Source organism: Anopheles aquasalis, chromosome 2 (genome assembly GCF_943734665.1).
Source record: "Anopheles aquasalis chromosome 2, idAnoAquaMG_Q_19, whole genome shotgun sequence".
Lineage (NCBI taxonomy): Eukaryota > Metazoa > Arthropoda > Insecta > Diptera > Culicidae > Anopheles > Anopheles aquasalis.
Genome location: NC_064877.1, coordinates 41,087,501 through 41,100,588, shown reverse-complemented (window position 1 = coordinate 41,100,588; position 13,088 = coordinate 41,087,501). Strand labels below are relative to the sequence as shown.

Sequence of the window (13,088 nt, the reverse complement as noted above, 5' to 3'; positions counted from 1 at the left end):
GACAATACGCCGACACGCTGACACACAGTGCCCGGAGGAGAGCAACGCGCATTATATTTGTCCGCAACACGACAGATACCGTGCCTGGTTGGTCGTCGGTAGTGCATTTGCTTCTGCTGTTGACGTGGAACTAATCGCAACCAATCCTAACAAAGCGGACATTCCATTGTCATCGTCGCTCCAAAAAGCATCCGTCTGTCATGAATAAATACGATTTTCGGGGTGCAGGGAAGGATTTGAATTTGTTTATTTCCACACAAAGAATACTGGCCGCGCGCTCTCTCTCTCTCTCGTGCTCCCTCGTCTACTCGTAGTCGAGCATGATCTGACAGCGTGGCAGCATCGTTCGCAGCTGCTCGAGGTCTTTATGATGGATCGGATGAAACCCGGAGTCCCGGTGGAACAGGGAGCACCGGTCAAAGCACAGGAGCCGCAAGCGACCCAACTTCACACAGAACTCGTCCAACAGTACCGCCTCCAGATGGCAGGCAACGAAGATGAGTTTCTGCAGTCGATTGGTGGGATTGAGGTGCTTCAGTACATCCACTGGCAGCGCAACACCGGCCAGTTCGAGGGCGAGCAGATTCGGAAATCGTTCCAACCATCCAAAGATGACGTCCGCTTGGATGGAACGCGCCGTAAAGTGCAAGCACAACCGAGCGACTCCCGTGATGTTCTGAGTGATAAAGTCCATCGTGCGCGGTGCATCGGTGCCAGTGGAGTGGATAAAGAAGCGCTTCAGATTGTCCACCCGGAAGTAGTGACACGATTCGTCCGTCACTCCGATCAGCGACAGGTTTTCGAGGGCAGGCAACTCAATCGGTGGTGTGGTGGGCTTCACGTACGGATAGTAGTCACTGATCAGCAGAAGCTTGAGACAGCGCAACGAGGACAACGGGACCAGTGCCTTCGGGTTGTTGATGTTCATCTCGGCGATCACCAGGTCCACTAGGTTGACCGCGTACTCACAGATCGCTGCCAGCATCGACTCCTTTAGGCCCATCCCGAGTGGAATGTACTTGGCGCGCGTGTCGATGATCTGCAACCGGCGGCCCCGAAGCGAACGCTCCGACACACACGACTCGATCCGGAAGTCGGCCATATTGAAGTACAACGAGTCAGCGACATGGGCCAGCAGGCGGATCATCAGTTTCACGATCTTCAACCGTGCCTCGGTCAACGGGCTGCCCAGATTCGCACGCAGCACCACGCTGTAGTACTCGCGTTCGCTTGCCTCGAGCAGCGACACCATCTGCCGCAGGGCCGGTAGCGACTGGTCGAGGTTCAGCAGCAACCGGAACCGGTGAATGTAGACCTCGGAGAAGATGATCTCATGCCAGTGCTGGCAGACGAGCGACGCATTTTTTATGTCCCGCAACGGCAGATAGTCGAATATTTCGCACATCAGCTGTGAACCAACATGCAAAACAAACAGACACGACGCCCGCACCAGCTGTCAGACAGCGAGATCGAGTAGATCGTCATCACCCATCCCCCAGTCGGTGGCCACCACCCGCCACTGGCCACTTACCTCGAAGGGAAGATCGTTAAAATGAAGCCATCGGTCGCACATCGTTTGGTTCGTTCGATACACACCGTTCATCATCATCTGCAGCAGCAGCGAAGACGATAGAGATGCTGAGTTATCTGTTGATAGCGTGTTCCGCAACACCAACACCGTATCTTAATTGGTAACAATTGATCAACACTAACTCTTCGAAGCAATTACGTACAGTGTACTGCCTAGTATTCTATGCTCTCGGATGTCAATGTCAAGATCGTTTGACAAGATCGCCACATAGCACGGGATTCACGTAATTCGTGCGCGCTAGCACAGTGCGCCGTGCGAGTGCATTTTGTTTGCAAATAATAATGGCCGCCAGTAGTGGTGGATGGTACGGTGATGAGGCTGGCGGCATGGTTTGTGTTTATTTTTGACTTTCGCTCTCGGGAGATCACACGGCGAGTTGATCGGCAGTGGGCTTGCAGGCAGGCAGACAGGCCGAGGCTGTGTAAACAACTTTCGAGATGACGTGTTCGGTGGTTGGTTTGCGCTACTAGTTCGGCCATAAAATGGTTGTTTAGAGAAGATTGTCAAATGGTGATAGTTGGGTGTGCAAGAACATTTTTAGACATTATTTTTCTAACGAAAGGAAGTTCAATGTTCGTGCTGGGTAAATACATGAAACATGGCTATGAATTATGAGATCACGAGAAGAGGGATCACCCCTATATTTGAATGTATCTTTTGCTTGGCAGCTGCTAGAAATATATTTTAAGTGTCTTGTAACTTCATTCGGTCTCTGTCAAAGTAATGCTACTATTGATCTTACTTTTCAATTTGTTGTTGCCTGCTATTGATTAAGATATAGTGTTTCTTTTTATGTTAATTCTTTGAATTGAAAATGTATAGGTCTTTCACCTGCTTAAACATTCACAAAGGATATATTCTGAAGTGATTGTTAAAACAGTTTATCGCCAAATTATTGTGTGTACAATCATTGTATTATTTCTGTTGGGACAAAGTTGCAGACATTAACATGTTTAATTTAGTGGAACTTCTACAAACTTCAACTCGTCGCAACTCATGCACTCCAAGCTTCTAGTCAGCTGAAGAGTGAATAAAATTCAAAATCTATCATCAAGCGATCTGCCATGCTAAAGAGAGTCTTCCAGAGGTCTTCCATGCTAAATAGCAGATAATCATCTGGCAAAGGGACTCTCCATCGAGTGTGCTTTAGAATCCCATTTGCGGCTCAGAAAAGCCCTCCGGAAAGCCCTTTTTGCAGCTAACTAGAATGTCCGGAAAGCACTTAACTAAAAGAGGGAAAAAATCCCCCCCAAAAGGCTCATCGCCGACCATCAGCAGGATCCCCATCTCCCGATTTATGACCTCCAAGGTGAAAACGATTTACATTGATTTCCTAGGGCAGTTCCACTGAAAACAGAAAAAAAGGACCGGGACTGCACTGCACGGGCCCAATGGGACGCACCATTACGATTCATTTCCGTCGTTGGAGTGTACTGTCTTTCTCGCCTCCGGAATTCACCGGAAACTCCCTGGTGCCCCAGGCGACTTTGGTCCTTGAAACTATTCAGAATCGTCCTCGACCTTGCCCGTGCCATCATGCGTCCAGTTCCGTTTTGCATTGTGATTTGGGCAGTACGCCAGGCCCCGGGCCACGTCTTTTCACTCGGTGATGCTTCTCAATTTGTGAACACATTTGTTCGGGACCGCCAACCGCACCGAGGAACTAATGTGTATTTATTGTGTCTGCTCTGCGTTCCTCCATCTCCCCTTTTTTTGGGTGAATTCAATTTGCGGCATTCAAAAACGGGCGCCATTTCTCTGTTCCACGTTGAGCCGCGAGCAGAAGGGGGATTGTTATGTTCTCACAGATTACGTAGCTTGGGATCATTTTTCTCCAGCCCCGCCCAATCCCATGCGAACACCCATGTTGGCAGCGTGGCATAATGTTTATTTTATTGAATTTCGAAAATCGCCGTTCGCCAAGCCGGTTAATTATTACAGCGGAAACGGTGGAGCGGTGAGTCTCGGGGAAAGCGTCGAATGTTGGAATGATTGGATCGGGAAAAAATGTGATTCTTTTCCGCAGCATTTTTCCAATTATTTGATCGATTCTCGTGTTCCCTGAGCATCCCAGTGGAATGGATATGCAAAATCCGAGGCTCCGAAAAGTTGCTCGCAATAATTGGCTCACGGGGCCTTTTGTTGTGACTCAATCGAATCGAAAATGTGAACCGTCCTTGGGTATGATGCAACGGATTCACGGTGCAGGAGCAGTGCAGCGCAGTGTTGGTCGCTATGGGAAATCGTATTATTGACGTTTACCTTTCCAATGGTACGGATCCTCGAAAGAAAGCGATACCAATGGGCCAGCGGCCAGCAGAGAGCAACATATTGTGCAACACTTCATTCGAAGCATTTGTTGGTTTAACCCACTATTTAGCGCAAGATTTGGAAGACGATCCGCCGCAATTTGGACGCTTGGTCGCAAAAAATCAACTAACCTCGCACCCCGAGCCCCACAGGAAGTGAAGTGGGTGCGATGAAGAGTGGAAGAAAATTCGGAAAAGCAAACGACTAATCGAAACGAACCACCAGCCAGCTAGCCAGCGAGCGTCACACACCACTCGGAATGCCACCCTAGCGGGCGTGAGCGAACGGTCGGAAAAGCAAACAAACGGCCCGACGGAAAACACGTCGACGGAACGGCGGGAGGGAAAATTATGATTTCACACTTGACCGAGTCCCCTTCCCTACCGGGGAGTTTACTGCTCACCGAAACACGCGCACGAGCTGGAGGTTGGGCAGCTGATTTTTGGAGTTTGTTTTTCGATCATCCGTCCAACCACATTTTCGTCATTTTTCACGTCGCTGGCGGTGTGGTGGCGGCACCAGCACTGTTGGTGGTGTTATTGTTATGCCATCGGTATGATCGCACAGATGGAAAAAGCCGATCCTCGTCGACAAGAAGGATGTTTCTGTAAAGCGAGCGAAAGGGCGTCGTCGGCAGATGAGGAGGTTTTGTTCGAACAATCCATTTACGTCATCCCGCTAGGCGTCACCAGCAACCGAAGCGAGCTGCCAAGGGGAGGAAGATATTAAGTAATGGATGCTGCTTCCCTTCTCGCTGCTATTTACAATCACCCCTTCTCTGTCCTCCGGTTCCTCCGGTTGCCGTTACGTGTGACGCGGATCCATTTGAGCGAGGTTTATTAGGGCTGATCGATCGCTGATCGATGCCAGCCAGCGATGCGTTGGCCATCGATCAATCGGATGCGACCCATATGTGCCCGGTACCCAAGGAAATTGGCTCGAACAGATCGGAAAACTCCGAAAACAGACAGACGGAGCCACGGTACCGCTAGCCGGCTCGGAACGGACCACGGGCCACGGCGTGTTTTTAGGGCGCCGAAGCGCGCTTGGCCCCGGGCCGCCGGATTCGGCACACACGGCCAAGGCCCATTAACATGGTGGCCCCTTCTTCACGAAGCGATCGATCGATCGATCGTAATCGCAGCATTTTTGGGGTGCAGAACCAATCGGTTCGGTGAGAGAAGTTGGCCTCATCCGACGCAGTTCATCTCCTCTAGGGTTCTCCACTAGAACCGTGACCATGGGTTGGCTTCAGTGAAATTAATTCCTGCTCTCACCATTGGTGAAGGAGGCAGGGGCATGTTTGACAAGATTCTTAAACCGACAAGCGGTGTAAGTGTTTAATCAAGCGATTAATGCACGCCTGTCATTCATGGTGGCATGTATAATGCTGCTCTAACCCCTTCACAATCAAAACACCAGTGTCAGGGGCAGAGTTTCGAATTATAAATATAGTCCCCTTCATAGGGCATTGGTTGATTTTCTTTTCTTTCTCCTTCATCATCGCACTTTTATTTATCGTGCTCATTCTGTCATCACAACCAGAAACCTCTTTTCCCGCATTTCGTTTTATTTTTTGCGTTGCCTTCACCACGCGTCAACCTTAAAATGTGTTCCAGAAAAGCGTTCCCGTACATACCGGGTCTGTTGACAGGCCAGGCGACGACGACGACGACGACGACGATGGTGATGGCCGGACACTTGACAATTTTCCACCCCGCGAACCCACCAGAGTGCCACCCAGCGACAGCACCACAGTGCAGCCTCTGTTAAGCAATCCGTAGGGAAATGAAGGCCAAAGGAAAGGGAATTGACCACGGCCGCAACCGGACGGATGAGAGCGAGGAAGAAATGGAATGGTATGGAAGGAGTTTTGTTTTGCGTTTCCCCCGCTCCCGTCCCAAGGGTGTCATTCTTCTCCCGGGGTCGCGGTTTGCACTTGGCACCAAGTGGTGATACCCCGACACAACCGACCTCCACCACTGGACGAACATTAATTGTTCGGTTCCGCTCACGGGACCGCTTGTCATCTTTTGTGCGCTCACTCTGTCTCTCTCTCTCTCTCTCTCTCTCTCTCTCTCTCTCTCTCTCTCTCTCTGATTCTCGTGGCATCTGAAGTGGACCGTCGCTTAAGTGCTTATGTTTTTCCTCCATCAAAACAAACTCGCTGGACACACTTTGCGTTAATTTGCTATCTCGCAAAGCAGCAGCAGCAGCAGCAGAACGATGGAGCAACCCGCGGTGCAATCGTAAATCATGCGCACGCGGTATCGTCCAGGTTTGAGGAGGGATGAGTTGGAAGTTATGAGTGGACCGCCGCTTTTAATAACCTCCTGCTGATGGATGCGTGACCCTGCCGGTGGTTGCCCATGTTGGCATGTTCTCCTGTTCTTAATTGAACACGGAGGAGCGTCGGAGCGGTGGTTTATGGGACACAGGTTCACAACCGACGAGAGTGCTCCACGAGTGGTCGATTTTAATCGAATACTTTGGCCGCCCAGTTCAATTCGTTTGTGTTGACATTCGATGTTCGCGTCCTTAATTTACGATGCTGATTGCCGATGTCCCCATAATGGGCCAAAACTGTCACAGTGCCGCGGTTTAAGCGGTCGAGCAGAGTTGTTGTGTCCGTGTCAACAACGTGTTCCGCCCTAATGGTGTTTACACGGGAATCAACAGCAATCTATCGGATAGCTTAAAGGGAAAAAAATGATTCAAGAAAGACAGCAGAATTGATCGATTAACACCTCTCGTGATGACTTTTGTGAAGATCTGGTACTTAATCGTGGTTGGGTTGGGTGAAAGGATAGCTGGAACAGGAAGCGTTGTCCTGTGTCATGGCTGAGATCGATGGTTCCGAGACTCTCGCGATGGCAGCTGAGAATGTGCGATTTGCGTGAAAGGCGCAAATGGTAAACTTGTCTCTACATCAATTCAATACCAACGTTGTACATCATCATCTCATCACAGTTGGCCGGGAGTGAAAATATCCTTCAACCAAGAGCCACAAGTCACTGCCAACTTAGTAGCAGACAAAGTAGAGGAAAAGTCAAAGGCCTCGTAGAGAGTTTGCCGTCCAGGGAGATCACTTCACTCGCCTCCTTTTCAGTTCCAAACATTTCATTATTCAACGTGTGGTGCGTATATAACTCTTACACAACCGAAGTTGAAGTCACTGACCATAATCGAGCGCACTTTTAGGGTGCTCCATTGTATTTTCCATCAAACAACAAACCCTTTGTTTCAACCCCTTCGCTGGTCATATAAGAGTGTGTGTTGCTGGCCAAGTTTACACCCCTCCAATCAGTGGTAATGATCTCACCACGTAAATGAGGATCATCTTCATCTGAGGAGCACGGAGGAAACACCACATTTTGACACCCACATTTCACCTCATTAAACGTGTACCCCCCGGGGGGAGGGCCACTAGGCAATTCACCCCGAATTCAAATTAACACCGCAAACTCGCCCAAATTCTCACGCGATTCCTTCTCTCTCTCTCTCTCGCTGAACTCTCGCCTAACGACCGTTAGGCCGCTTACTGACCTACCTCCCCCCGCGGGGAGGGGCCCACGGGGTAACAAACAAATTCCGACGCAGAAAGGAAAACCTTTTTTCCCGCCGACTTCACTTTCCTCCAGTGTGCGAGTCCCATTGCCGGTGAGGTTAAGCTAGAGCACGAGTTCATCGGTCGGCCATTGGGCGATTTGCTACCTCCCCTGGGTGGGGGTTGGGGTAGCCCCCTGGTGTGTGCGTCTGTTTCGGATTGTTTGTCTTCGTAAAAGTTTTGTCAGCTGTGGCTCCGGTGTGCGGTGGCCAACCCCCAAGTTGCCCGGAGTTGTCGGTTACCGCGGTTGTCCAAATATTTTTCTTTCTTTTCAAACGCACCCACTCGCCGCGCGCCTTTCGTGCTGATGCACTTCGAGCAGCGCAGGGCCCTTCGGAAAGAGCATCTTTTTGGTCTGGAGCTGGGGGTGGCTCAGCTGCGCCCTTGCTTTCGGGATTTTCGGTGGTTGTCGGACCCGGCTAGCACCAGGAAAAGGGGAAACGGAGCTATTATTAGAGCGTGGTGAGCATGGGCGTGAGCATGCTAATACCATCTTTGGGAGGGCTCTTCCCATCTCCGTTAGGTTCTGCGGGACTCCATTACTCATGCTGCGAAGGTCCAAGGCATCGCTCCGTGGCCACATGTGGTCGGTTGAGAGTTTTTGTGGCTTTATCGGCGATTAATCTTACTGGTGAGCACTGGTCGAAAGTGTTTTTTTGCTTCTCCCGATACAGCTAATGGACAGCGAGTGGGGTGAGTGGTGAGATGCGTTGCTTTCTTCCGCCCAAGCATAAGATGCTCCGATGATACAGCAGACAATGGAAGACGTTTTCAGTTTCATATTTAGCTTTACACAAACGGGCGCCCGTGTTTGTGTCTCTCGTTTGGAGAGCACGCCATCGTGGCCCCTAAATGCTGGCTAATATTTTGCTAACCTCTTTCCCTCTCCTCGCCAACACTCCTCCGATCACCTGGATGGACTTAATCTCCTACACACCTGAATTGCTCCTGCGCTCAATTTGATTACTTACCGACCGCAAACTCCATAGCTCACCGCATTGTTTTGGGCCATTACGAAACCCAATTAGGTCATGAATGAGGGTACCCTTTTTTTCGGGGAGAGCCCGGAAGGTCCACTGGAACCACTGGAACACTTCCCATGGACCGAGACGCCTGCTTCCTCCTGCGGCACCCCATTTACGCCTTTGCGCCGATGAGTTGCTTCCGTGGCGTGGCACGCACTTGGCGGCCGTCACTTGGTTGATGGAGAATTTTGATTGATTACAGCGGGACCACACGGGAGATCGAGCACCGGTGAGGGCCCCCGGGGGGTCCCAGATGGAAGCGACGATTAAAAATGTTGATCGATTCGCAAGGGCTTCGATTGATGGTGGAGTCCTTCTCACTGGGAGCGGTGCTGGATGCGACGTAGCAACGGCTAATAGATTCCCATTAATTGCCACCTGTTGTTGGGCGCCCCAAAATGCAGGTCAGCATCCACCTCCCGATACACCAACCCATCCCCGGGGCGGTTCAGATGAAAGAGCGAGCGAGCGAGTTCGGCCTCTGGGCCGATCGGGAAATTATCAACGCCGCACACGAACGTGAGTGATGGGTGGTTTTAAGCGGCAAGCAATCGCCGCTTTTTCGTGAAGGTCAATCAATCGTTGCCACGGCGTTGTTCCTTCCGGACAGCACGAACACGTGTGATGGGCAAGGAATCGGCATCGGCATCATGAGGAAGGAAAAGCGTGAACGGAATCGGAGGAGCCGAACTGATCGCATCAATCGCAAATTATGTTTGCCATTACGCACGCACGCACGCACGCACGCTTACGCCCACGAGGATCCATCATCCATCTTTGCAAATCTTTTCTGATCGATTTCCTGATATTGGTGATATAAATCGCTACGCCTGTTTGATGGTTTTTCGGTGGAAAGCAATGTTTCACTATTTCTGCGCGAGAGTGATGGAAAGTGTTGGATCAGGAATGGATTTTAAACATCGAAAACGAACGTTAAATCATGTTTGCGCATGAGGATGGAATGAAAATATTTGTAAATTCCATTGAGAGTGATGGTTTGCGATGGGATGGAACCAAGTTCGTGGAAAGCATCCTTTAGTGTTTTAAATAAAGTATTTTTGACAATTTTTGTACTTTTTGCGAGATAATGAAGTTCTAACAGTATGAAATAAAGTTCTCCTCCTACTCTGTTTCGTCACTTAGTTCCTGGTAGTTTAATTTGAGGGTTATCATTCTAAATTTTCCTCAGAATCTCCTCATAAAGTATCTGTGTTAAATAAAATGCAGAAGCATGCCTGTTGAGCTGTATTTTTTGCGTCCACCTTAGTTTCTTTTGTGAATAGTATCAAATAGTTTCATTTTATCATTTTGATCAATTGATGTAATAACATAAAATTATTAAATTAATCTTAATTAATCATACGACTAACAAGAATTTCCTTTGCTTAAAATTGTGCCAGCATAAACATTAAAACAAGAGAGTCTTAAGCATTTTTCCTCCAAACGCTCACTTTCAAACTGTCTAAATGTAAAATGATGTCCTTCTATAGCATCATCCCAATATCCAAAATTCTAGTTATGACTAAAAACCAGCATACAATTCAACGTAAAACACTTGTCCCTCCCGAACCATTTATGCTTTGACAGCAGCTTCCAGACTCTGCTTCCGCCAAACATCGAAATTCGTCTACTCTCGCCAGCTAATTTCCGTCAGACAAACCCATTCTGCCATCTGCCAAATGAACGAACCAAGTGTCTACCAGTTCCCGTCCCGCTCTGCTGAACGACTAATCTAATTTGCACCAACCAACCAGCCATCAGATCAACAGGCAGCAATCCTAGAAAGGGGCGGCCAGCGTCAGCTTGGAATCACACCTGAGCGCCGCACACTGGTAACCTATAGCCGCTGGGCATACGGTGGCCTCCGGAGCTCGTTCTGTTGGCAACTCGCCATTCCATCGAGTTCCCTTTCGAACCCGGCCACACGGGACACGGAACACAGGACAAACGAGCGATCTTGGCGAACGCTTGATAGGTAGCCCAATTCTCGTGCTTCGCACTCGTTGCGGCTGAAAGAGAAACGCCTCGACGATTCGGTTCCATCGCGCTCACCTCGCGCATCATTACTGCTGACAAAAAGGCGCAGCGCAGAAAACCGGGAAAGCTCACCCACCTACCCACCCAACCACCCACAAATCCATAAATATTCATAATTGTCCATCGAGAGTTTTCCTTTCATTTTCCACCCATCCAGCCAGCCAGCCAGCCAGCAAGGCATCAAGGCAACAAAAGCAACTCAAGGGACGAGGTCATGCGACAGACGGCAGAGAACAATGGGGGAAAAGATACTTTCCAGCGCAGCAGCGTTTCGTAGAGAGTGTTTTCCCCCGCCTTTTTCACTATCTACCATATCGGTAGATATGTTGCTGCTCCAGTCAATGGTCGTTGGTTCTGCGGGAAAATTTTGCCGGGAACTTTTGTGCGTCACTGGAACGGGCCCCAGTGCACTGCACTCCATTCTGTACTCTATACGCTCTACGCTCTGGCGTTGCACTTTTGTGCCGAGATTCCGCATCCGCAGCTGGCTCACTAATGAATAGCTGCGGGGCAACCAATGGTGGCACATCACCTGTGAGTATGTCATGTGTACCGACCATAAGTCATGTTACCATTTTCATGCTCGATGAGTTGGAAAATGGGCACCATGGTGTGGAAGAAGGGTAGAAGAGAAGCGCGGTGGCGCCCACTAATGGGGTTTTAGACCTTTGGAGCTCGTCTCGACGCAACGGGGACCAACGGTGCAGCGTAGTGTGGCATTGCATTGCGTTCCGTGGCACTATGCACGCGTACTTTGTGGCGCCTGGGACACATTCCAAGATATGGGAAGGCGAGGAACCTACGCTACTGGGGATCATTTCGGGAGAAAACGGACTCACTGACTCCCTCTCAACCCCCCGGGGGGGTTGCATCCGATTGATCATTGTTTGTTAATGTGAAGCAGCTTCACTTTCATGTGCTAATAAGCCGCTTCGGAGAAGAGCGCGCGAGAGAGCTTTGCTTGGTGATTGCTGATGACTCTGCCGGTCTGTCTGTTTCGTCCATCATTCGCGAAACTTCATTTGCATTCCATTTCGGGGTCCGGGAGTCTCATCGCGCTTGAAAATTGAAATTCGGAATCGGTATTAGCGGCGAAAGGCGAGCAACTTGGTAGCGCTGGTAAGCTGCTGGAGTCACTGAGCAAAGCCTCAAAGATACAGCTAGATAACGTTCCTGATGAGTTGGAATTAGGAGACGAGCGACAGCGTTTTATGAGTTCCATTTACGACCGTAGAATGCGGTCCGGTGCGAGGCGATGGTTCTGAAGCTGAAATGCTGGTGATGGTCGCACTTCGTGGCACTCCGTGCGCGCGCTCTGCCATCTAATCTGATTAATGAAGCTCGCGTTCGAACTTGGTATTAAGATGTCGTGACGATTGCTTTACAGTTACAGCCCCCACCCCTCTGTTTGATACTAAGCATCGGCAGGGAGTGGTGATGCTGATGAGCTTAGAAAGTAGACAGACACTGGCCATCCTCATCAACCCGCAGAATTCCGATTGCGGCAAACTGGTGCAGGGGATGAGGGGTGCCGTCCACTCGGTATAGGGGTGCACCCAAGCTAAGCACCTGGGCGTCCAGCTGATCTGATTAATTTTCTTGGATGATAAATTGGAAAGCATCAGACCGGCAGCCGACCGGCGAGCCATTCTCGACATCATCATCATCATCGCCGTGGTCATTGTGGTGGTCATTGTGGTGGTCGTTTTCGTTGTGGTCGTTGCCATTGTTCCCCGTAGGCCGGCAACTGTTTATCGTTAGACGCCCCCCACGTGACGCCCAGCCAACGCCGTTCTCACGATTGTTTGACTTCGAAAGTGACCGCACGCTGGCCCTGTCCACTACGATTATGCTGCCAATTGATTGTCAGTCTTTGCGAATCCGGTCTACACCGGCCGGCCGGCCGGTCGGTCGACGTGGACAAGATTGGATCCATTTGGAGACCGGTTGGCGGCGTGATATCGAGCGCAAGATTTGACCGACGTCAACGTAAGACGCCTTCCTTCCTTCCTTCGAACACGGTTTAGCACTCGAACGACCCGTGTCATCGCAGCACGGTGAAGGTGATTAGAATATCGTCGCTCGCTTTCGAACGATACTCCGTCCCGATTCTGATCAGTCGATCGATATTCTCGGCTTTTATTGCTCTACATTCCACACCTTCCTTCCACGGCGTGGCATCCACTTAATTAATATTAATTTTATTCCTCAACGCTCAACGTGAGAGCGACGAGGTTCCTCCAGAAGCTGGCAATTGAGATATATCGATTTGTTCTTTGAACGGATCAACATCTTTTAGTCCAGCTTGTGAGAATCGTTCCACCACCGATGGAACCATCAGCAGAGGCATGAAACGTTACGTTTCTAACGTGATGTGAGCCCCATACCCCACCTGAACGCTCGACATCGACGGAGGGGGAGAAAAACAAAACAAAACGGGAAACATGATCGAAACCAATTGACCACCAGATTGACCAACGAGCGTCTACGAGCTTCGTGGGGCCATTTCGATTGAGCA

General features: G+C 50.0%; 2 protein-coding genes across 2 annotated transcripts in view; one reads left to right on the top strand and one right to left on the bottom strand.

The window, feature by feature from the left end:
* The window catches only part of LOC126581105 (cadherin-89D-like), a 30,926-nt gene that overhangs the window by 9,167 nt on the left and 8,671 nt on the right, over positions 1 to 13,088 (top strand). The window lies entirely within an intron of this gene.
* Positions 284 to 1,659, bottom strand: LOC126581112 (uncharacterized). Its single transcript, XM_050244574.1, has 2 exons — positions 1,532 to 1,659; positions 284 to 1,408 (listed from the first exon to the last, which is right to left on the bottom strand). The coding sequence occupies exons 1-2, from the start codon at positions 1,607 to 1,609 to the stop codon at positions 305 to 307; spliced, it is 1,182 nt and encodes a 393-aa protein (XP_050100531.1). The 5' UTR covers positions 1,610 to 1,659; the 3' UTR covers positions 284 to 304.

Coding starts and splice junctions, on each gene's coding strand:
- LOC126581112 (XM_050244574.1), bottom strand. CDS start 1,609: ATGATGATGAACGGTGTGTATCGAACGAACCAAACGATGTGCGACCGA. Junction 1,409..1,531: donor TTAACGATCTTCCCTTCGAG/GTAAGTGGCCAG, acceptor GTTGGTTCACAG/CTGATGTGCGAAATATTCGA.